Source organism: Cricetulus griseus (assembly GCF_003668045.3).
Source record: "Cricetulus griseus strain 17A/GY chromosome 1 unlocalized genomic scaffold, alternate assembly CriGri-PICRH-1.0 chr1_1, whole genome shotgun sequence".
Taxonomy (NCBI): Eukaryota; Metazoa; Chordata; class Mammalia; order Rodentia; family Cricetidae; genus Cricetulus; species Cricetulus griseus.
In genome coordinates this window covers 273260402-273286872 of record NW_023276807.1, presented here as the reverse complement: position 1 = coordinate 273286872, position 26471 = coordinate 273260402, and the positions used below count along the sequence as shown (strand labels likewise).

At 37.8% G+C, this 26471-nt stretch overlaps 1 protein-coding gene across 1 annotated transcript in view; it reads left to right on the top strand.

Moving 5' to 3' along the window:
- The window catches only part of LOC118239709 (sodium leak channel non-selective protein-like), a 153023-nt gene that overhangs the window by 118354 nt on the left and 8198 nt on the right, over positions 1–26471 (top strand). Inside the window, exon 13 of the mRNA XM_035453125.1 lies at positions 24828–24965. Coding sequence (XP_035309016.1) covers positions 24828–24965 — 138 coding nt within the window. The remainder of the gene's footprint in view (positions 1–24827; positions 24966–26471) is intronic.

Sequence of the window (26471 nt, the reverse complement as noted above, 5' to 3'; positions counted from 1 at the left end):
TCATCTTTTTATGTTTTATTTAACCTAAAAGCAAACTTGGGATTGTCTGTATAATGTAAGTCATAGACCTCAAATTTGAGGTTTCTTTAGTAGATGATCAGACTTCTGAATTTGTGTTAAAATTCATGAAGGGTAAGGAGAATGGTGACAAATGACTCTATAAACAGGACTTAGGAATCAGTCTCTGACTAAACAGACCCATGTAGAATGATAAATGTAAAAGTATAGTGACTGAGACAAGACAGTATGTCTTCTCACCAAAGTTGAAATACTAAGGACCTATGTTTATGGGAAAAATAATCATGGAATAAAACGTGATAAAATGTGCTCTTTTATGTTAAGCTTTGGTAGTAATAAGGTTTGTACTTTTAGTGGTGGTACCAATAAGATAGAATTTAAATACTTTTGTTCTAAATTTGTAACTTAGCTATCAAGTTTAGAATTTATCCTTTATGATAGAAATTTTTATCCATATATCCATTTGATGCATACTTATAACAAGTGAGGAAGTATTAATTATAGACAGAACTAAACTTTAGTCCTCCAAGTTGAGGGGAGGGGCCAGCAAATAAACACACATCTATGCAGGCAAAAGGCACCCTAGATCCCTAGAGGAACCCATGATAGGATGGAAAATTTCAGAAAGGCTTACTGGAACAGGTGACACCTGGTGAGCAGATGGTGTGGCCATAGGGTTGTTGGTACAGAAAGTGCAAAAGGTCTAAGATGAGTTTGTTTTCAGAGGAAAGAGAAAGAGTAGTTGATAACTATGTTAGACAAGGTTTCTATTGCTTTGTTAAACATCATGACCAAAAGCAACTTGGGAGAGAGGGTTTACATATTCCAGTTCACAGTCCATTGAGGAAAACCAGGAAGGGACTCAAGACAGGAACTGAAACAAAGACCATGAAGGAATGCTTCATACCACGTACTCCCTGTGGCTTCCTCTTGTCTATTCTTAAAGCACACAACCACCATCCCGGGGTGGCACTGCCCACATGTGAGCTGAGCCCTGATACATCAATCCTTACTCAAGAAAATACCCACAGAGACTTGCCTACAGGTCAATTTAATGGAGGCATTTTCTTGATTAAGATTCCCTGTTCCCAGATATGTCTAGGTTCGTGTCAAGTTGACAAAACCCAACCATCACAGTAGCCAGTGGCAAGATGAAGATGTAAGACCAGGGGTACTATGAGAGGGTGAGGTTAAAAAAAAAAAAAAGTGCTATAAGAAGGACAAAGGCAACGGATTCCTAGTAAGGGAGAAGACAAGATCCAGAACATAAGCACGAAGGTCCTAGACAAGTATGAGATCTAGGGGACAAGATTGTCAACAGGCTATTCACTCACTGTGCTGTTCAGGCAGAAGCACCGAGGAAGTCAGAAGTAGCCCTCATCACCATAGCTTTTGTTCCTGAAGAACAATATGTGCTAAGAGCAGGTGAGTCTCCAAGGTAGTACGTGATGGATGGATCATCAAAGTAAAAGTCATGTCTTTTATAAGCCAGGAGACAGTTGTCAGAAATAGTGAGTATCCAGGCATGGAAATGCAGTGATTTAGAACAAAGAAGAGCACTCTAGTGGGGTCCCTGGAAAAGGCACCTCCAGCAGAGTCAGCTGAGCTAAGGAGAATGGCTTTGCCCTTGAACACAGCTTCCCAGTGGAGTGAGAATGAATCCTTGAAGGCAGCTCCCTCCAGAAAACTGTAATGCCCTGTATGCATACCAACATCATCAGGGAGATGCATTCTGAAGAAAGGCACATAGGTTTCTCCACAGATGGGTCAGGTCTGCTTCCTCCCTGTGACTGGGAGATGTAAGCAAGGATTTCAGCTGCTTCGGAACACCCACCTCCTCTTCCTTTAGCTCGTTATGATTGCATATCCATCTTTCACCATTGGAACTGATACTATCTTGGTCCATATGTCCCTGCTGAAGGACACTGTGTCAGCCATTTTTCTAGGCACAGGAAATTCTGCAGGGGAAACAAAAGCCAGTTCTGTCCTTTAGAGACTGCCTTATTTTAATTTTATGCCTTCATCTTTTACCATTTCCTTTCATTTCGCCTCATATCCCTTAGCCAAAAGCTTTTTAAATGAGGCATATTTTGAGTACAGAAGTTCCAACTGTTAGAAAGGTCAAGTCACTAGCACAACCCTCTGAAAGGGCACCTTGTAACCGATGCATTGATATTCCTGTAGCACATTTGGACAAGCAAGTAAAGACGATAATAAGTAAGTCTCATGTCAGATCAGATTTTGCCACTAGATGACCTTGTTTTTGAAAATATGCTTTGGATATTTTTGCAGTGTTGGGACTTAGAGGATGTGAGTTGAGCTGTGGACCCATGTGATAACCACTGCCATTCAGGAACTTGCCCTTCTGCCTTATGTTCCAAATTTACCTTCTGGTGCATCCTATTTTTCACTTTGAGGTGCTGGGGAAAATATTCACTAAGGTTTTTTTCATAAGCAAAATACAAGTAAAAGTGCTGTTTTTTTCCCACTATATATACTGTAAAGAAAAATCATACCTGCACCTAGACAGCATTTTAAGAAGTTCTAATACACCTTAGATGGTGTGTTTAAGTTGGCAACATTGTGACTGCATTAAAGGCTAAGCTGGCTTCTAAACCTTTCCCTGACTTGTGATACCAAGAGAAGGGAGGGGTATATCCCTGCACATGAGCATCATTAGAAGTTAAACCCTTGAAAACATAATTAAATTTTACAAGAAAAAATCCAAAGAACTGCAACTACAGGAGGAAGCCACAGTCATTCCCATTCAAACAAAGCACAGAGCATGGGTAGTTATTGGCTGATGATAAAATATCAGGAAAGTTGATTAAAAACACACAGAAGTTCTCTCTCTCTCTCTCTCTCTCTCTCTCTCTCTCTCTCTCTCTCTCTCTCTCTCACACCATGCTTTGGTAGAGGTTCTCGTTCGTGAACATCGCTGTTAGAGTTTCACACACACACACACACAACACACACAACTCTTTCCGTGTGTGTAGGTGGTGTGTGTGTGTGTGTGTGTAGGTGTGTGTGTGTGTGTGTGTGTAGGTGTGTGTTCATACAGGTGCAGTGCACACATGTAAGCAATCATATGGAGGTGACATGTCAAGTTTGTGTATGATTCCTCAGAGACAATCTAATTTACTATTTTATAGACCTAAAACTCATTAAATTAGCTAGCTCAGTCAGCCCCAGGGAGCCACTCTCTCTACCTCCTGATCTCAAGTGTGGAATTATAAGCACATCCCACAGTACCATGTATTTTGGTGAAGTGGGCAAGTTTATGCTCAAACATTCGTGAAAGTGGTGTATGCACATGTGTGTGACGGCACAGTTGCCCATGTGTACACTTTGGATGCCAGTTTATGCTGGGTATCTTCCTCTAAGACTTTACACTTTACTAATATGGGATCTCTCTCTGAACCTGGAGTTTGAAGTTTTGGCTACATTAGCTGCAACAAACCCTGTAATAAGTGTCTATGCTACCCTCCCAGCTCTGGGGTCAGAAAAGTGACTGCACCTGGTGTATATATGAGTGCTGGGAGTCCTAATAAACAGCAAGTACTTCACATCTTGAGCTCACTTCCCTGTCTCTTGGTTTTTGCTTACAAGAGCTCTAGAAATAAAACTCAGGTCTTTGTCTTCCTTTCATGGCAAGTTCTTTGCTGGTTGAACCATATGTCTGGTTTCCTCTCTCCTTATCTACCTTATCTATCGATTAGGTATTGGGGTAGGTTGGTTTTTTTATAGTATTAGTCAAAGCATAGTATGATTTAAAAAAATATCTATAAGAAAAATCCCATGGTGGAGACTGAAGAGACATCTCAGTGAGTAAAGTGCTTTCCACAGAAGTATAAGGATTTATGTATGGATCCCATGAACCAGTGTGAAACTCTATGGGCATTCTGTGTCTGTAATGCCAGTACTGAGGAAGGAGAGACAGGTGGGCCTCTGAAGCCACTGGCTATCCAGTCTATCTGTGAGTTCTAGGTCCAGTGACAGACCAACTCAAAGTGCAAGATAGAAAATGATTGAGAAAGAAACACAATGTTGACCTCTGTTATGTGTACCTGCACATATGTGGATACACACAAGCACATACTCATATAGCATCACACAAGGACACATACATACAAAAGAAAAAGTTAAAGGTCTTGTGATATACTCTAGAGTAAATTAGGAAATGTGACTGTTTGTATTGACTTAATGTAAGTCCTGGCTATCTTAGAAGGCAGCTACTAGAAACAATTATAGGGCCATGAAAGGATGCAGGAAATAAACTATGGAAGATTTTCTTGTTGGAGACAGCACTCACCATGCAGAAAGAGGCCATCTAACAGACTAAGGAGGATGCCATGGCGATGACCCTCAGATAGAGCACCAAAGATGCACGGAAGGTATAAACATCCTACAGGGAAATTAAACTATGTGATTGACACATAAGAAATGAATCATGTTTTTCAGTAGGTTTTTTTTGAGTAAGATCTATAAGCATCATAGTTCTAAGGTTTTGCTCAGTGTTTCCCTGTTCTTACTACATAAAGCAATAGCCTATATGCTACTAAAATGGATGTACTAAACATTTACCACATGGCTTTAATCTTTATCCATTCTAACTCCCCACTAACACTACAACAGGCCTCATTTCTTTTGCAGTCACACAAGTATAGATAGTTTTATTCATAAGAAATATACCATGCTCTAAAGCAGGAAGTACTTAAATATTAATATTAGTTATTTGATAGAGGCTTTCTTAATTTGCAAAGTCTAACTGCTAATTACTTGCTCTATTAAGTTTTCAGTTATAAAATCATGTCCAAGAGAATTATTATACTGTAAAAGCAATAAATGTTATAAAACTCTTAATTACAAATTAATGTCCATGTTTCCTTTCAGCCATTAAAGTGACTAATCATCCTTTTATTTGTCTTGAAAGAATTACTGAATGTTTCAAAGAAACAATGTGCTCTTCTCTTTTTTACTCCATTTGACATATTTAGTGAGAGCATATAAGTACATTTCTAATAAATTCAAGGTTAATTTTACCTTCAACAATATTAGTTCCATTAATATGACTTATCTATTTATTGTTTTTCACTCACTCTTTTGCTGTTATTATGTTTTTAAGTTTGCTGCTAAATATCTCAAAAAATGTGAAAAAAAATGAGCAATACAAAAAGTTCATGACTGTTAGTGTAGGACCCCCCAGAGGCTCAGTCCCCCAGGATCTCTGCCCAGGACTGTGACAACCCCAATCACCAGGTGGAGTCGAAAGCTTGATGCAAACAGCAACAGGTTTTATTACAGTTGTTTAAGGAGCTAACCCCATGTTTTCTCGGGCCTTTCATCCATCCACCATGGTGGATGGCTGGGAAAGATGCCAAGAACCCATGGCATAGAGATCTTACAGAGCAGCTTAAGGGGAGTGTCTAGGGGTATGCACAGGCTCAGGATTGGTATGCCTCCAGGCTTGGAGGGCTTGCCCTGTGTTGATTGGCCAACTGGTTGTTATGGCCCATAGACCCTCCCAGGGTGATTGCTATGATCTGCACATCATTGCTTGTCCGTAAAGCACTTGTCCGTAAAGCACACCCAGAGCTGTAAAGCATAGCACCACCAGCTAACTTCTGATTGGTTCCTTGCCACGAGGCAGGCATCTGACCTCCTAGTGATCAAAGCAAAGTCAGGCAAGCACGCACTAGGCTGTCATGGCTGTCAAAACGGGGAGCTGGTCCCTTCATTAGCTCAAGGCTACATTGGCAGCTACTTAGGAGCTGAGTCAGTAGGGTCACAAATTTAAGACCTGCCTCAACTAGAGGGAGAGTTTTAGGCCAATCTGGGTAAATTAATAGGATCTTGTCTTGAAACAAAAGTTAAAATGAAGCTGAAAATAGAGCTCGGTGTAGAAGGCTTGCATATCAGATTCAGTGTATAGATACCCAAGCACAAAAAAAAAAAAAAAAAAAAAAAAAAAAAAAAAAAAGACAGTAACAGAGTCTGAGTTATATAGCTCAAGCATTAGACCCTAGGTTCAATGCCCATTACAACTGCAACAAAATGTTAAGCCAAAATACACCCATAACTGTGCAAAGTTTAATATGAACAAATTTAGGTAGACTTGATGCCTTTAGGTGCCTCTATCTGATGACTCTCCTCTCATTCAAAGAAATAGATTCCAACACAAATGAAATTGAACTCCAGACATGAGCAAAGCCCAGGTAACACCATGATTTCAGTCTCTGGTCATGAGCAAAGAATGATGTTTGTCCTGCCCTTCAGACTACAGAAACCAGAGCCAATGAGTGGATGCTGTGTGAAGCTGCTGACTGGCCCATTTGTCCACTTGGTGGAAGATTAATGAAACTGGTGCTGTGTGTTTGTCTCTAAACTTTGTAAGTCCAAGTGGTGCTGCTCCAACCATCCTCACACATGAAATTGTCCACACACAACATAAATTTTTACCTAGGAACATAATTGCTGGGTCTGAGAATAAATGTACCTTCAACTCTGGTAGACTCTGAATGACTAGAGTTCCAAAGTAGACATAGTGTTTGATCTGCCCTCAGTGGATGAGCTAATTCTGAACTTCAAACCCCACAACACTGGGTTTGGCCAGAACAAGTTACACCCATCGATGCCCCATCTTACTGTGAACACTGAGCTATTCATTTTGTCTTACTTCAGTTTTCAACAGGGCTAACATTCTTCTGGCCATGGTGCAGTGCCTGTGCAGCACACACTGTCCTTGTCCAGTGAGGCACACAGGCTGTCCTTGTCCAGTGAGGCACACAGGCTGTCCTTGTCCAGTGAGGAACACAGACTGTCCTTGTCCAGTGAGGCACACAGGCTGTCCTTGTCCAGTGAGGAACACAGACTGTCCTTGTCCAGTGAGGCACACAGGCTGTCCTTGTCCAGTGAGGCACACAGGCTGTCCTTGTCCAGTGAGGAACACAGACTGCCCTTGTTCAGTGAGGAACACAGACTGCCCTTGTCCAGTGAGGCACACAGGCTGTCCTTGTCCAGTGAGGCACACAACACAGGCTGTCCTTGTCCAGTGGGGCACACAGACTGTCCTTGTCCAGTGGGGCAAACAACACAGGCTGTCCTTGTCCAGTAAAGCACACAGACTGCCCTTGTCTTGTGAGAAACACAGACTGTCCTTGTCCAGTGAGGCACACAGGCTGTCCTTGTCCAGTGAGGAACACAGACTGTCCTTGTCCAGTGAGGAACACAGACTGTCCTTGTCCAGTGAGGAAAACACAGGCCTGTCCTTGTCCAGTGAGGCACACAGGCTGTCCTTGTCCAGTGGGCACACAGACTGTCCTTGTCCAGTGAGGCACACAGACTGTCCTTGTCCAGTGAGGAACACAGACTGTCCTTGTCCAGTGAGGAACACAGACTGTCCTTGTCCAGTGAGGCACACAACACAGACTGTCCTTGTCCAGTGAGGCACACACAGGCTGTCCTTGTCCAGTGAGGAACACAGACTGTCCTTGTCCAGTGAGGAACACAGACTGTCCTTGTCCAGTGAGGCACACAACACAGACTGTCCTTGTCCAATGAGGCACACAGGCTGTCCTTGTCCAGTGAGGAACACAGACTGTCCTTGTCCAGTTGTCCAGTGAGGAACACAGACTGTCCTTGTCCAGTGAGGCACACAACACAGACTGTCCTTGTCCAGTGAGGAACACAGACTGTCCTTGTCCAGTGAGGCACACAGGCTGTCCTTGTCCAGTGAGGAACACAGACTGTCCTTGTCCAGTGAGGAACACAGACTGTCCTTGTCCAGTGAGGAACACAACACAAACTGTCCTTTTCCAGTGAGGCACACAACACAGACTGTCCTTGTCCAGTGAGGCACACAACACAGACTGTCCTTGTACAATAAAGCACACAGACTGTCCTTGTCCAGTGGGGCACACAACTCAGGCTGTCCTTGTCTAGTGAAGCACACAGGCTGTCCCTGTCCTGTGAGACAATCTGCTTTTTCATCTTCTTGCCCTCTTCTTTGTCCAGTTAGTCTACACCAAGAAAGGAACCCAGCAAGCATCCAGTTTCACTCAAGTATTTCAGCTTTGTTGGGTCTGTGGGGTGGTCCTTGTGCCTAACATTAACACTCAAACAAAAGTCTACAGACATTATGAATTCCCCAGAGTGGAATTCTTAGTTTTGGGTCCCTGAACTTTCCATTATTTTCTTAGGTTTGCAACTAAGCCTTTAAACAAGTATTTGTTGCATTCTAGCTAAAATTTCCTGGGATTTTAAAATGTTTGCTTTGGTAATTTCATACATGTATACAGTGTACTTAGATCATGTCCACATGTTAACTCTTCTCCCTTTTAACTCCTTCAGTGACCCTCCATTCCCCTTTTAACTACATTTACTCTTCTTTGGATGTGGTAGTAGCAATTGAGTCCTGGGATTCTTTTTTAACTCTCTTTTTTTTTACTTGCAATCAGAAACAAAGGTTCCCCAATAAAATTTAGATAGGATTAAAGGCATTAGATTAACTATTTTTATGGAAGAAAGATAGATTCTTATGGCACGACCTGATTGTCTCAATGCTTGGGGCCACCTTTCTTTATTGTTGTCTCTTCTTTGAGCTTCATATCCTCGTGTCTCCACCCTCTAGCTTCCAAATCACTGAAAGTCCCCTTTTTTTTTTCCTTAAAATATTTTACACAAAATTCAGTAATGAAGTCTAAGTCAATCATGTGTCTGTTATCTTTCATAATTTTATTACTTTTTGTAATAGAGGTGAGAGGAGTATGGGCATGGACACATTCATTAGCTCTTTCTTTTTAGTATAGCAAGACTTTAAGGAAGAGTTATAATAGCTCATCCCTTACTAGAAAGCACCAGGCAAAAAGGTGCAATGTCTTCCAATAAATATGCTCATTTATCATTAATATTGAGTGTGTCCTGGTGGGCACTTGGAAATTCTATGACTGTATTACTTGCATGACTGCCATGCCTCCAAATGTAATCTTATTTTAATAGCAAAAAAATGATTGTTTCCACACTATTTGTAATAGCCAGAAACTGGAAGCAGCCTAGATGCCCCTCAACCAAAGAGTGGATAGAAAAAATATGGTACATTTACACAATGGAGTACTACTCAGTGGAAAAAAAACAATGGAATCTTGAAATTTGCAGGAAAATAGATGGAACTAGAAGAAACCATTCTGAGTGAGGTAACCCAATCACAAAAAGATGAACATGATATGTACTCACTCATATGTGGAATTTAGACATAGAGTAAAGGATTACCAGCCTACAATCCACACTGCCAGAGAGGCTAGTAAACAAGGAGGACCCTAAGAGAGACTTACATGGTCCCCTGGAAAAGGAGAAAGGATTGTGGTCCCCTGAGCAAATTGAGAGCATTGGAAGAGGGGGAAGGGAGCTATGAGAATGAAAAGGGAAGAAGAGGAAGGATGCAGAGGTCATGAGGGAGCAGAAAGGTTGAATCAGGGGAAAAATAGAAGAAAGGATATGTGATAGGTAGGGTTTTAGTTGGGGGGGTTGGTAGGGGAGGACTGGAGGGAGAAGGGAACTGGGATTGTCATGTAAAACAATCTTGTTTCTAATTCAAATTAAAAATCTGATAAGAAAAAAAAACAACAATAACAAAAAAAAAAAAGATTGCTTCCAAGAAAAGTATGTCTAAAATGCTTCTTGGGTAAATAAAATGTTCATGGGTGTGTTGAGAAGATTTGGGATGGGCCTGCTATGGACCTGGACAAGGACAATCTGATGAGTAAATCAGAAACTTAGAACTTGAAGGCATGGAAGGACCATCTGAGTAGGGCTGAGTGGTCTGTTGGAATCAGCCCATAAAGAGTCTGGGATGTAGAGAGACACCAAAGATCACATTGTAGGTTATAGTCTTTCCCTGGGGGTATGCATTGGTTGTATAAAATTCGTTTTTATTGACCAAAGATAACACTTTATGACCAGTTGAAGAATCATGGGCACTTTAGAGGTAATTTTTTTTTATTCTTTCTGTGAGGCCATTATTGTGTCAAATGCTCCACAGGGCCATAAAGTAAATCTCATTGGAAGCTCTAGACCATATTGTTACTCACGCCCAGACGTGACTCTACAACAGAAAGTGTTGACTTGGCTCAAGATTTAAAGTAATGAAATGACAAACCTAATGCAATTTTTGCTTCTACCCCCCCAGATCCTTTTAAAAAAAACTTTATTTCCTTTCCAATATAACTTTAGACATTTTTGTTGGTGCTATTTGACGCCTATTGGATTTATTTTTGTGATGATTCATCACTGACTCCAGGCTGATAATATCCTGTGAACATACTTCTAGCAGTGGCTTTATTGCTTCCTGACCCACATGGAGTTGGCCATTTCTGTCAGTTGTATATTGTTACCGGTGGTCATTTAGATGAACGTTGTAGGAGTTATTACTTCCCTTGATGACATATTCATACTCATGCACTAAAATTTTTCATTTCACTTTAGTTTAGTAAATTTTATTTGCTGTTGCCCTGCTGTTATTTACCAGCGCACTACAATCACATTAGTTGATAGCAATCTTCTTGTTCAAATAACTTTAAAAACAAATGTGAGCTTAGTTAGAATTACTAATATCTTATTAGTTTTGAGTGGCTTCTTTAAGCATATTTTCCATGATACTGTGATGAATCTGTTACTAAATATATTGTTGAATCTTACATGCAGAAACATTTGTGCTCTTTGCTATCTCTCATGTTTGTCTGCAGTTACCCATAAGATAAAACAAAGTGATAATACACAATTGAGAAGGCTGGAAGGAGAAGATAGCAACAAACTGGTTAGCACTGTGTCTCTTGATATTAGCCAGTAGTGTCACCCCTAAGCGACATAGAGAACAGTCTTAGCACCACACACTAAATTCTAATCAATAGTCAGATGACCTGGCCAACTCACAAAGATCCCTCTGTAAAATGACTGAACAGTACCACTCAGTTTTCTGTTATATAAAAAGTTTAAAACTTCAAAAGTAGTCCCAAATTACAATTTAAAATATTTATCTTAATCAGTCCTTTGAAGATTTAAAAAAAGTACATAGATATATGGATAAATGGTAGAGATAAATAGAGATAAATAGATTAGCCAGATAGAAAGATAGTAGGTGATAGATGATAGATAGATAGATAGATAGATAGATAGATAGATAGATAGATAGATAGATAGAGGAGATAGACAGACAGATAGGTAGGTAGACAGCCAGAAAGATACATGATAGATATCAGAAAATAAGACCAATTGCCAAATCACTCCCAGAATCTGAAAGAGCATATCATTACTGATTTCACCTATAAATCTGAAGAGAGGGCCTTTTAATGACTGATATATAGATCCATCCCTCCCCTCCTATGCACTTCTTATGTAGATTGCCCAAATCCATAATGAGTCAAAATGCTAATCTTCCTACACCCTGCAGATGACTGTCTCTATAGCTTCAGTGTCAATAAATAGTAACATTCCAATTTCCAGGAACCATAATGGGATAGGTTATATGTGCGTGTGTGTATATGACTGAGTATCCCTGTGGCTGATCACATATGTGTTTGGGGATAGGGGATTGCTAGAGAAATGGAGAGTTGAAGGATACATTCTATATTCTCATTTAGCACAGTACCAAAGGAGATTTTTAAAAAATGAACATGTCCAGTTCAGACCCAGGCCTGAAGTGCAATTGTTTAGGCTTTATTGTTTAGTAATGTTTGTTTTGTTTTCAGGGTTTTGTTATTGTTTTAGTTTTCTCCATGCCATCAATTCAGAATCACAGAAAAAAAAAAAAATCAGTAGGCAAAGTCTCCAATCCTACCTCATGCTAAAAGAAATGTACTTGATAGTTCCTGTAAGAAAGCTCTAGAAACTTGGCAATAAAGTAAAGGGACTGGTATTTGGCACAAAACACCCCAAGACCAAGTTCTCAGAACAAAGGAGATTTACTTGCCCCAGAAGGACAAAAAGCTGGGAATAGGAGAACAAGACAGGAAATAGGGGATGAGGGAGAAGGGGGAAAGGAACAAGGGAAAGAGGAACGGTGTATTTGGCACGGACAGTGTTCAACAATGACTATGAAGTAGCATGTAGCTCCTGGAGAAGTGAAAGCAATCTTTATGAAATCCAGAAAGACATTCCTCCAGTAGTCATATTCTTGATAGTAACAGCTACTGTGTATGACCCCATTCTGTGTGTGAGGCCCAATGATAAGAACATTTTGCAGAAATATAGAGAGAGTGGGGTGCACGTGTATAGATAAACTATGTCCATAAAATATAATCCACAAAACCATCAAAGGTAGTACATTTTGGGTATGGTGTGTGCATACGTGTTTTTCTACTGCTTGAAAGTGTGAGACCTAAGAATGGAGAGTTGCAGGCTAGTCTGGGCTGCACAGCAAGATGCTCTCATAAAGGCTTAAGAAGAAGGGGGAGCGGTAAGGAGCATCACCAATGAGAGATTGCTACCAGCAAGAAAGCATATACAGCTACAGTAGATAAAAAATATGATTTAGGAGCTTGAAGCAATGACTCAGTAAGAGCTCTTGCTGCACAAGCACTTCCTTAAATGCTGGACATAGTCATAAGCACCAGTGACCTCAGTCTGTGTGCTGGAGAAGGAGCAGAGACAAAAAAAATCGACTGAAGTCTGCTGGCCACCAGCCTGGCTAAATTGCAGCAAGATCCAGGTTCAATGAGAGGTCTTGCCTCAACAATACACAGAATAATAAACAGAAAAGACACCCAATGTCCTCCTCTGCTCTCTGCAACAAATTGGCCTGCTCATTTACATACAGTAAATTCTAGGTCTGCAAGTAATACAGACCTACTTTTCTTGGAAGCAATCTCTTTTTGCTATTAAAATAAGATTACATTTGGAGGCATGGCAGTCAATGTCTATGTATGTCTGAAAGAAAAAGTAAAAAGAGAGTTGGGATATGTCCCAGTGGTATATTCCAGGCCATGAATTCAATCCCCACAATTACAAAAAAAAAAAAAAAAAAAAAAAAAAAAAAGACAGAGGGTATCAGAATGAATGGTTCAAAGACAAGTGAGATGACTTATAATTGAGTAACCTATATGCAAGAGCCCTTCAAACTGTGTACCAGAATATCTTCCTAATAAACTAGAATAAAAATACTTGGACTGTGCAAATACAGAGATAAAAAGATATATAAGATTAAATTTCAGATGGACAAGGTTGTCTAGATCTCAACAATACGATAAATTATGAAGAATCTCAATTTTAAAACAAGTCAAAGTAACCACCATCAATCATTTTCAAAACAAAGGAATCTATGATAGTAGGCTTTAAATTTAATATCTGTGCCAAGAAGGACATGCCAAGAGAGAAGATTTGTTTGTTATTTTTATTTTTAGTGAATAGTGATGCACACAGCTGCCAGCAGACTATACACCCTGATGTCATGCACATATGTAATTTCTCTGGGAGACATTACTCATTAAATGTCAAAACACAAATCATTTTTACTCCTTGAAGTAATATATTTCTAGACACACATGAATACAAACACACACACACACACACACACACACACACACACACACACGTTCTTTCTGATGTTGTTAACCACTTTAAAAGGTTGAAGAAATTTTTGATGGCCATCTATATGGAAATGTTTAAATTTTAGAGCAGCGCGTTCATAGTTTTCTACAGTATATTCTTACAGAATAATTGAGGAAAATCATAAATGGTATAAATTGTGCTGATAAAGTTCTAACCTAAACAAATAGGAAATCTGTGTTTTTCATCCAATCAAAAAATATATAAGCAATGCAGGACTGGGGTGACTTTATCAAACCTCACATCCAATACTTTCCAAAATTAATCACACTCTTTCTGGAAAAGAGCCAGTGGACAGATTAAATAACAATCCCTGTTCATACTGGCAGAACTAATACAAACAGGAGAACCCCACCTCTAAAATACAGTCTACTTTAATTTATAGAAATCTTATTCCTGCTCATATAAAAAAAAAAACACACACACAACAAAATTTCTTATGGAGCCGTTGTGTTTCTCACTCAGAGAAGTCTTCCTATGAAATTCTCAGTGTGTTTAACGATAAAACATACACCTGTGTCTCAAATGCACTCTCTCTGTGATACTCAATTTAGTTGCCTCAGATGTAGTCTCTGCTTTCGTCTGTAATCTCACAGCACATATTTGCCAATGAAATGCATCATTTACATTATGAAAATTTAATATGACTGACATTAGCAAAATTACTAATTAAGAGATAGGGCATAAATACTCCAAGAAACTTGACAGTCTGTTCCATGAAGAAAATTAATTCAGAACTCCCCCATTTGCATAAATCTCCAGGTCTCATTTTCACAGCTGTTTGTTCTGTCAGCTAGATGGCTGCATTTCAAAATGATTTTAACATAATCGGTGGGAAGTACACCTTTCAACTAAAAATACCATGCTCTCACAGAAAGATTGCTAGGGCAAAAAATAGAATTCCATTCAGCTCATCTTAATATTGTTCCTTCAAGTGAGTGTCTCTAATGCAGGGAGTTTATCATTTAAGTTTCAAATTACTAAAATATTTTTATTAAAATCTTTTGAATTTTAGATCTCTATAAAAATTAGGGAGTCTATTATTACCAATAATAATTATAGATTATGTTAACAAATAAAAAATTACTGAAGATAGCGATCTACCATTAGTTGAGACATAGGAATTTCACATATATGCTCTGTGCTGTGCTAGACAAAGGTGATTTTCAAAAAAAAAAAAAAAACAACAACTGTGCAGGGGATAGCACAGTGCTCGATAGGTAAAAGCACTTACTGTCTGCCTAACAATTAAGTTAGATTCTGGGATCCCACTAAGTAGAAGATAACTGACTTTTGCACTCCTCAAGTTCACAAGCTGTCTCTCCTTTCTCTCTGTCTCTGTCTCTGTCTCTGTCTCTAAGCCAGTTTTCTTTAAAAAATGTTTAAATATTACTTAGAATACACATGAATATTACTTGCTTCCATAACCTATATGGTAGAAAGAAACCAGTAGTCTTAGATCTTACAATGTCTAAAAGGACATGCAGAAACAAAATACAGAGCAAGGCCACCCTGCCTATGGGACTGCATTAATCCCTGGAGCCCCATGCTCTTCATCTCTCCAGCAGCAGCAGGGGCAGTCACACCTAGACACTTCTTCACAGAATAATTGCAAAGCTTATATTTAATGATAGACAGCTACTTCTCTGGAGCTTCAGAGCCCCCCATGGATGCTATTCCTGGCTCAAAGTCTCTTTGCATGCATATCATTTACTCTTTGCTGATAAAGAAGTCCTAGGAAATCATACAAACCAATGACCTTGTATCTAATGTCATGTAAGTCACCCCATGCATGGCCTAGAAAAGATGCCAGTGGCTACACCTACACGTGTTTTTATAGCTGGAAAATTAATGTGATTTATCATTTATTTATTTATTTTGGAAATGAGCTGACCTTTTTCCCCCCTCTTACTCTTGTAATTATATTGAAGTGTTAAACTCTACTTGAAGCAATTTGCTGCTGGGAGAGGCCTGACATACTGATGTATATTTTGCTTCTAATTGTATTCAAGCTCATTTTAACATTTAGGGCCAATTATGTGGGTTTAGAGTCAAACTTTTCCTTAGTCATCTATAATCTGACCAATATGCATTTTCCCCTCTGCTCTCCTCTTTAGTCCCTAGATGGAATGTTTGACAGTGCGGATGTATGGGGATTTATGAAAGCAAAGTAAGCAATGTGAGTTTGTTTTGGTGGGGTGGGGAAGCAAAAACTTAGTCCTTCTTGTGAACATTAAAAGGCAGTGGCAGGATTAATTAAAACCACCTGCCTCAACTTTATTTACTAAGTCAGTAGGGATAAAATACAGAGTAATTACTTTGAGAAAACATTATTATTTGAAATATTTCACTTTTGTCCATGTAAATGGTAAGGAATTTCAACAAATCTCTAATCGCCAAAGATTTCATATATAAAGAAAGCAATATGTGGCTTCTGAGACATTCATTGTAAGAGAGTCACTCAGAATAAACCCCTGGAACAGGGCTGCAAAACTCAAGTTGAAGTAACAACAGGAGACCCAAAGCAAAGCACCTGCTTTTCTGAGCCACTTGCCTTCTGTCTACCTGCCAAACCTGTGACTTATAATATTCATTCAGTAAAATCCTCAGAGGAGCCAACTGCACCAAAAGATAGTTTGTAGTATCTGTTAGCTCTGAAACAGTCACTGCAATCTTTCTCTAAAATTTTCATAGGTAAGATCCAGTCCAAAAGTAGACTGAAATGTGTATTATAAAAAATTAAATTTTCAAAATGAATGCCATTATCATCTTAATAGGTCACCAAATAGTATACACTTATAGTTAAAAAACAACTTAAGATGAAATAAATTTGACATCATACATAATGTCAAACTTCTAAAACTATCAATCTAGAAGTAGCATTGCCTCAAAACTATAGCTTATCCTAGATCATTTTTGAGCTTTATAGAAGAGTAGTCAAATTTTATGAACATAAAAAATTTAAATTGTAACAATATATAGGAATATAGGACCCCCCTCCCCTGGGGAGTAATATCATTGAGACAGATTTCTAAGTTAATATATAAAACATTCAGAATGTGCTTTAATGTTCATTAAATATTCATAAATGCTTTCTTTTTCATTTCAAAGCAATCATCACAGAATGACAATATGATTGCATATTTAGTGAAGCTGGCCTCCAGACGCTGAGGGTTTTACCTGAAAACAGGAGGCATTGGCAATTGAATGTCCTCCATGCTCATAAATGCCAAAGCTGATCCATGGCTTTCAGCCTTTTTCTCTACAGACTCCCAGAGCATCGTAGTCTCCACTCTCACCCTGCCCTGTCTTTTGACTTCAGTCCGTCCTCAGTTCTTTCTCGAAAGGACATCTTTTGAGAGTGAGGCTGATGACAGCCTGTTTTTCCATGGTAATTTACTCCAACGTGCCTTGAGTGTCCAAGGACAGCAAGACAGGGTTAGATTCACCTTAGTGTTGGCATTTTTCTTGAGAGTTTGAAAAGGAAAACAAGAGATGGGATTTGGAGGAGAGCACGATTAAACAGACAGATCATAGAATTCTGCCTAAAGGAGGGATTCAAAGTAAAGAAAAAATTAAGCCAAGAATTTAATACTTCAGTTTTAATCCAGATTTCAAATACATAGTATTTATAAACATATGTATACAAGTCAGTTCTGCCAGTTACAGACCACTCTCAGTTTGCTGTGAGATTTTAAATATGCTAAATACTATTTTAATGAGTTTTCCTAACCTCTTTATCTCTATCAGACCTTCCTTTGTTTGTTTCAATTATGATTTTACTAAGCAACATGATTTTTTGAAAATTAATCACAGCATCAGATAAGTCCAATGTTGCTATAAAGCAACATCATTCTAAATATTGTTAGTTTTGGATAACCAAGTAAGTTTGAAACAAAAGGTCATAAATAACAAAATACAGCAAATGTTAGCAAAATATTAAAGGTTTATAAGCTCTTTGGGTTTCTCAGAAGATAAACTCTTCTATAAATTACCACTATTTGGGGAGAAAGAAAGAAGCAAGGAAATTGAGTAGGTGAATAATTAAGGCAATTATACCCAAAGGAGATGTCACTTGGGCACTCAGAGAATCCCATCAAAGCAAGTCTATTTTAGTGCTGTCTGGTAGTAAGACACAGCAGGGAAGCTCTCAGTAAATGGTTGCCCTACTATAGAAGTTGTCAAGTAGATTTCATTTTGAAAGCAAATCTCTTATAGAGAGAGAGTTCTTGGAACTGGCTAAAAATAAAGAAAATCGGTGCAAGATCTATTGTAAATTGTAAGCTGCCCAAGGATAATGTGAGTTATATTTCTTTCTACATTTAAATTTTTAATGCACATATTTTAAGAGCAAAAAGCCATACACGTGTGTATATACATGTGCTTCAATATAAGAAATAATCCAGTAAAAGGTAATTTATACAAATGCATGTCCACATAAATGTTCATAGTGACATCATCATTCATGATAGCCTCCAAAGTGGAAAAAAACCAAATATTCAAAATTAATAAATTGATAAAATGTGATGTACATTTGAGATTTTATTGGGCAACAAAAAAAGAAATGGGATGCTAATGTGTACTACTGTAAATGGATACTGCATTTGTGGCATGTTATTGCATTTATAGACAATGTTCAGAGCAAACAAATCTTCAGAAATAGGAAGCAAACTAATGGTTGCTGAATGATGCAGTCAGTGAGAATAGGAAATAAGTATTTATTTTCCTTTTGCTTTAATAAGAATGTCCTTAGTTTATATGATGATAATGATTGTGTAACGTTATAAATAAATGTTGTAAAATGAAGAAGTACCTAATTATATAATTATATACTTTACAAGGTGGGTTTTTTCTACTTGGTACAAATTAACCACAATCTGAGGTATTTGCCCACACTACTTTCTTTAAATATGTGTTGATATTTAACTCAAGTTGATAACCACTTATATTAAATTTCCCAAATACATATCAGGTCATCAAAGTTCAATATCATCCATTATATATTTCTAAAAATAGTCAATCAGATTATATGTGGAATATGAAGACATGAAAAGGAAGAAAGCTCTCCTAAAGGCCAGTGGCACAAATGATCTGAAGAATGGATGCTACTTTCTGAGACAGGAGTGTAGGAAGGTCAGCCATGAACAGAGTTTGAGATGCCAAAGGCTTGAGATTCCTGCTAGGCATCCCAGTAGACCTATGGAGTTGAATCTAGAGATGAGATTGAAAATAATCGGTGTGGGAATATCTGTCATAGATGATCTTTTGGGATATTAGGATGGAGAAGTTGAGCAAGATAGTGAGTATTAATAAGCAAGAAGAGAGTGAGGTTCAGATGGGATCTCTGTGCATTACAGATAAGGAATTAAGAATCAACAGTCAGAGAAGGAATACCGTGGACTTTGTGACCATGTACAATGGTGTTTGGGACTAGTCAGTGACTCCAGAAGCTCCTTTGCTTTTATATGTGTTTTCCCCCATCCTGTTCCTTTTGCAATCAACTGCTTCTTACCCTTTGCTCGGTGGTTCTTGCCCTTCCTTGGTTTGTTCACATATGCCCAAGCAATAAGTTGTCTGATAAAAATCATAAACCTAATATCTTTAAAATATTTAATTTCCATCAGATGTGACCCAGATAACCGCAATCTCTTTATTCAGTATATTTTACTGACCTCTGTTTATTTAGAAATTTTGCTTTCTTGGGACATCATCACATCTCTGACTATGCAACTTCCCTCCATTGCACCTCCATGCATGCATACATGGAAAAAATATCATTTCCTCATCTGCCCCCACATTATGATAACAATTTTTCTCTGTAATTTTCATTTCAAATTCATTGAAGACATTTTTTGGTTGATTTAGCTTTTCCATGAAGCAGTAGAGCTGCTGGCTCCACCTTTACAGTTCACTTCATGTACAAATTGGACTAGTCTCCAGTGAGCTGCTCCTTCCTGATACACTTAGCAGCATGTGGGCATCTGAAGTTTACAATGATTGGCCTGTACAGTCTTGTTTAATTTGCAATTTCCACTATGTGTATGGAGTAAAGAGGTAAAACAAAAGAAAGAAAAGTCACAGATAGTGCTGCCTAAAGCACCAGAAAATTAGGAAGCCAAGTATTAATTAACTTTAAAAGTAGCACCAGAAATTTCACACAGGAAGACCTACAAGTTCACAACATTTTATCTGAGTAACAGTCAACATAGAGAAAGGATAGTAGTTAGATACTGAGAGAGAATGGAAAAGACATCTAGTCTCATCTCATCTCCTAGACTTGTCCTCTGAAAAGGGGTAAGAAGCAAAATGTTGGAAAATAAAATCCTAAAATATATACTCATCTCAAATCCCTCCATCTGAGGAGACTCCAAATGGAGATTATGTAGAGACCTGCAGAAAGACAAGAACTTCTCTGGAAGTCCTTTATTTAGGTCAGGAAGGTAGATAGACAGACAGATAGATGTATAGATATCCATTCTTTTTATTTTTTAAGAGAGTAAAGATAAATATTATAACTTTCAAAGATGAATAATTCCTCATAATAACCTAATTTTCTATCATAATAAGCAAAATGCTGCATCATTCAAGTATGAAAAATGAAACAAGTTATAAGGAAAGAGGAGTCTCAGGACAGATGGAAGAGGGTGCTGCAGAGGCAACTTTCCCCCACATACAGAGAACCAAAACCTAACCCCTCAATTAGACTCATGGACCAAGAATGACGACTGAAGACAAGTCAGGGAACTTAAAGAAGGGAACATCCAGGGCTGATTGTCTCTGGCTGCAGAAAAAATTCCCTAGATACACCTGGACTGAAGAAGTTTCTACAGTCTGATGTTCCCAGAACCATTACCCAATGCTTCAGATAATATTCTTCATCACACAGCCTTTCCTCGTACTGCAAGAGCAAAGCACAGAGAAGAAGTCCAGCTGACAGACAGAAGTAGGGCTTTAAATCCATGGGTGAGATGTTGGCAACATTTTTTTTTGATGTTACATTGGAGAGAATAAGGGACCAAAATAAGGAACTTGAAATGTAAATCATACCAACGGCGGAACAGGTCTCAAAAGCAATTAGCCCAAATTAGAATAGGCAGTGAGACAACTCCAGGAAACAGAGTAGGACTCAGATGGCTTCCAGGTAATTGGAGGTTCTGAAAAGAAACTGCTAAAGCATAGTAGATATGGGATCTATTCCAAGTAGTGGATAAATTATGTGAGAATCAGGCAGCCATCTTAGGTAGCAGAATGTATTTCTTTTCCCATTGAGACATATGAATAACCTCAGCATAAACAGCACCAAAAAATGACAGTTAAGTGATATGAAAAAGTAAGGCCAGGATCTGATTAATTACTGTAAAGTAATAAAGAAGCCCAATTTAACTCTGAACATTGACCTTTTGTTATTGCACTGTCATGATGTCTGAGTTCTGAAGGGGGAAATGGAATCTTACCACATCACCTGGTTCAATATCAAGTGAATAGTATCTTCCTACTCAACATATAGTAATGATCTATTGTTTACCATCATCTGGCTCAATAGCGAGTGAACAATATCTTCCTAGTCAACAATATTAATGATCTATTGTTTAACAGCCTACAAACTCCAAAGACAAAACATAAATATTATCAAATTCAAGGATGTAAACATATGAATGAAAAAGACAGAAAATGTGGAGAGGTAAAGGTAGTGACAAAGAAAATGCCTTCACCTTGTATGAAGGGCTTGGCTTCTTTTGGTTGGTTGGTGCAAAAAGAAGTTTTAGTATGAAACTGATGAAAGGTGAAGGGAAATGGGGTGTTGCCTTGTGTGAACTAAATGTTCCTGTTTCATAACAGATCTCTATGTGTGAAGTGAGAACGTCAAGAAATTCTGAGTAGGGATGTAGGTCACATCAAAAGAAGTGTGAACTTGATTTGGGAACGGCTACCTGTGGGAAAAACAGGAGGACTACGTCACTTACACATGAGATTGTCACTTGTTTTTTGTTAAGAAACACATCATAAAATTTCTTTGTTACTTACAGTTTAAATCCTATGCTATCACCTTGATTACATTTTTGAAAAATAAAACTAAAGTAAACTTACTAGAAATTAGCAGGAATTACTCACAATCTTTTATCAGAGTCATAGATGGAGGATTAATAAGTAGAAATAAATATCTTTCCCTACACTGAAAATAATTTGAGAACATTTACAAGTTTTATTAAATTATCTAATGTGACCTCAGTGAATAACTACCAGGATGTTTTAGAAAAATACACATAAATGAATTTTTTATAATAAAAAGTTATGAAGAGGGACTAATAACCCTACTAGTTATTATTCTATACAATTATTAATCAATTTAGAAATGAGATAGAATGAAAGAAAAGAATAAAAGAGTAATAGAACCATGACTATATAAGTTGGCAATACATGATAAAAATATTTCAAATTAGTAAAGAAACCAATTACAATGTTCCCAATCAACTGATTATCTATCAAAAAGAAAGAATGAAGCTGGGCAGTGGTGGCACACGCCTTTGATCCCAGCACGTGGGAGGCAGAGGCAGGCAGATCTCTGTGAGTTCAAGGCCAGTCTGGTCTACAAAGCTACAGAGAGAAACCCTGTCTTGAAAAACAAAACAACAGCAACAAGAAAGAATGAAAATTAATCCCTATCTTGTTACATATTTCATAATAAATTTAAGATTTAAACTGGTCCAAAAGCTGTTTCAGATTTTATATGTTCAGTATAATAAACTGCAAACTACTGCATAAAACCTTGAATGAATATGTACCTAATATTGTAGTGACCAAAGAAAGGAATGCCAATTATAAGCAATAATGTACAAACAAATTCTACTTTAACTACAAGCTTTGCTCAAATATATAATATATGTGGTTCCCGGTTATCTGTGCAGAAATCAAGTTTTTATTTTTGTTTTTCAAGTCCCTGAAGAGAACAGCAGATAAGGAGTCTCCTACCCTCACTGCTTGTCTCATAGCAGCAGGTCACAATCCTGCAGTGCCATGTTCCTGGGTATATACTGTACAAATATAAGCTAGATGTTTGCAAAAGTTACTGTAGTAAACATGTAGGTTGCTTTGTGATGAAGGTACTTGAAAAGTAGACCTAGATTTTTGGTCTCCAAATTCCAGGAATGGTATTTGTTAGGCTTAGTTACAAGGCTTTTGTGACTTTGGGAGAAAGAAAGCTGTTATAACCCAGGCTGCTCTAATGTGATACCTTTTGCTGTGAGACCTGGAGTGTGTGTAAGTTTTCTCACTGGTAGCAACTTTGTGGGGAAAGTACAGTCATCTGATATTTTCGTGTGACTCATCTTCGGAATGTATACTGCTTGTATGTAATAAGTATTCAACAGAGAAAAATGGGGAAGAATAATTGCCCTCGGTGGTAAAGCTGACACATTTGTGAAGCTAAATAATATAGTATTTTAAAGTAGGTTAAAGCTATGGTTTGCAGAGAATGGCCTCCTCTTGTGCAGCCTAGTGGCTGGTAATGCTGGGAGTCAATTATCAATAGCAACAGACTTCACATTTCCATGAACGGGAAACAAAAAACTATAAGACAAAGGAATTTAGACAAGACTAACTCAAGAGAAGTACTCCTTAAATGGACAGAGGATAAGTGGAAAAATCACTTCAAGATTCATTTAATTTGGGCAGGCAAGTCTCAAGACCTGGGTTTGATCCCTGTGACCCACATGGTGGAGGTAGAATCTGACACATGCACACCTATATATCAACACAATAAACAAACAAGTGTGATTTTTCTTTAAAAATCATTTAAGAATTAATTACTTCTTATTCAAATGTACCCACTGTCTTCTGAACATTGAAAGTCACACTTTGGAAAAGGTTCTTTTCCCTCGGGAAGGAAATTGTCTAAGAAACACCAGCTGTGCTTAGGCCTGAAAGTGGCAAATCTCATTCTTTGCTGAATGCAGGAGAATTGTGTCTGGCCACTGCTTCTACTAGAAAACAAGTTATTAGAATGAGTATGGTCCAACTGACTCTTCAAGAAGAGCCAGATTAAATTGCCTTTGGAGTCCCTTAACTCTGGGATCCTGTCAGTCATAGATTTTTATCTTGATTTCAGGCTATTATGCTGGCCTTCAGTTCTTGGAACCTTAATACCCTATTTATAGTTTCTTCTACTGAAGACTATAAAACCATTGTAAAGAGTAGACTTCTTCCAGACATGATCACAAAGTCTCATTAAGAAATGTTTACTGACCACGGATAAGTATAGCATATGTCATATGCTTAATTAGAAAGATGTTTCCAAACAGCCAAAGCTCTGTTCAGGAAGAGGGTAAGACTTTCAGTATGAATGGCTTTCTTGGAATGTCGTGGTGTTTTGGTGTTGGCTTCTTTTGCAACATTGACTCTATGCCTTAAATTCTTTAAAAGTATCATGAAAAAAAAAATGTGTCTTTGTTCAGTTCCTTAGCCCATCAGCATCCCTTAGAATATTTCTTTTTCTTAAGACATCACATGTTTCTAATATGGTAGCTGAAAATATTTGATAGATGGATACCATACCAACAAAATTAAGGTCATTATTCTTTTATATGCTTAAGACAATATAATTCACTTTTAAAGAAATACGGTTATACTAGCAACATCAGGAAACCTAAATATAAAATTCTGTTGGGAATGTTAACTTTCTGAAAAGGGAAAAATTAAACAAACTAGGTGTAGGCAAAGATACAGAAATTTTCATTTCCCAATAGTATTTACCCTTTAAAAAGATGAAGAGTTTTATGTAACAACTCATCCTTTGTTCTCTGCTTTTCTCTTCGTCGCATGAATTGCTTCCCCTTGATTGCTTAGAAGAGAATAAATAATTCCAACAGCAAAAGTCCTCAGCTGATCATCATAGGATAATTTAATTTTATTTAAATTTCTATTTTTAGTTTCTTTTCTTGCTTTTTGGGGGGATGTTGTTGTCTTATTTTGTTTTTATCTGTGTTACCACATGTGTGCAATGCCCCAGGGGTCAAAAGAGGGCAATGAATCCACCGGTACTAGAATTACAGACAATTGTGAGCTGCCATGTGGGTGCAGGTAATTGAAAGGACACCATTGCTCTTAAGCACTGAGACATCTCTCCAGTACTTCATGGGCTAATTTTAATTGCATTCAGTGTAACTTACATTGTGAGTCAGTGGGGTGTGTAACCCTCCATTTCTTTTCCTGTGTAGGCATTTATGTCCATGTTCCAGATACTGACCCAGGAAGGATGGGTGGATGTGATGGACCAGACTCTGAATGCTGTAGGGCATATGTGGGCACCGGTGGTTGCCATCTATTTCATACTCTATCATCTATTTGCAACTTTGGTGAGTTTATCATTTCTTTTAACTTTTCACTTTAGCCAGGCTGTGAGTTCGAGGCCAGAGAGGTCTACAGAGAGGCTCCAAAGCTACACAGAGAAACCCTGTTTCAAGAAACCAAAAACAAACAAAACAAAACAAAACAGTTATCTCTTTAAACACATAATGGGATGAACATTGCCATATACTTGATGTATTATTGTTAATTTCAAAGTAATAGTCAATATAAAACTGCAAAGCCATCCCATTAGATGAAGATTCCTTCCATTTAAATGCTATAAATTAAAGAACTTGCTGAGAATTATATTTCAGGTTGGTTAAATGAGAACCTCATTGTTTCCATCAGATACATGTGCTTGCATTGGGGAATATAAAACAAAGCAAATAGAAAGTTCATAGTCATACATCAATTAACTGCCCTCCACATTCACACATAGTCACATCTATAGATCAAGCTTGAACTACATTATTGTTATATTTTTTTTTATCATGTAGCAATGGTCTCTCCAATTTCACCACATTCTCTTCTCAGCTGTAATTAAACTGGAACAGCAGCTGGAGACCTCGGAGTTCTGTTCGTTAATTAGAAATCCACGGTGTTTCTGTGCTGTATGCAATGCAGAAAAGCAGGGGTGGGGGAATAAAATGTATAGCTGAAGCTATTCTGAAAGCACAAGAAAACAGAATACCAAAACTCAGGAAAGATTGGTTTCTGTCAATCATATAGATTGTTCTCCTCAATTACAGAAGATACATAATTTTTACTTTGTATTAAAAACAGGGAAAGGAACCTCTGAAATATTGCCTCTGCTACACTAATTCTCATGCCTTCCTATTACCTAAAGTGTATCTTACATCATGTACTTGTTCCTATTTAATTTTATTCTCTCATATTATAATAACAGTTACAAGTCTTCAACCCATATGTTATCCTTTTTCAGGAGTGGATACAATAAAATTCACTGCCACTGTTTATCATGTGGCAAAATGTTTTATGATATTGGTTTGATATTTCAGACAGTTAGATAAGAAAATTTTATAAAGTAATTGATGAAATTGAGGCTCAGAGAAGTTTAGGAATTTTCCTAATACTACTCGAAGTTTAAATTGTGGTCAGAATATTCCTACCTCTGGCTGGTCTTAAAAACTAAAGTCTTGTGTCAGCTTGTTGCTCCCTTAGATAATAAAATTGGAAGCTGCCATTGAGCATGTCAAAATCAAGTTTGATCTTAAGAGAAGACTCACTCAAATAAAACAAACTACTTACCACCTCTAATGTCCTCCAATTCTAAATACTTAGGAATTATTAAGTACTTTTGAAGTGTATGTGATAACATAGAAGTGGCATCTACTGTACACAAAGGCTTTAAAAACTAAAATATGCCCACCAAAACAAACATACTTGGCTAATTAGTGTAAAGTAAGGGGTTCAAATGGTAGAACCACATGGAAATAACCTGGACATTGTTTGCATGGAGTTGAATTTATAAATATTCACAAGGGATAAGAACG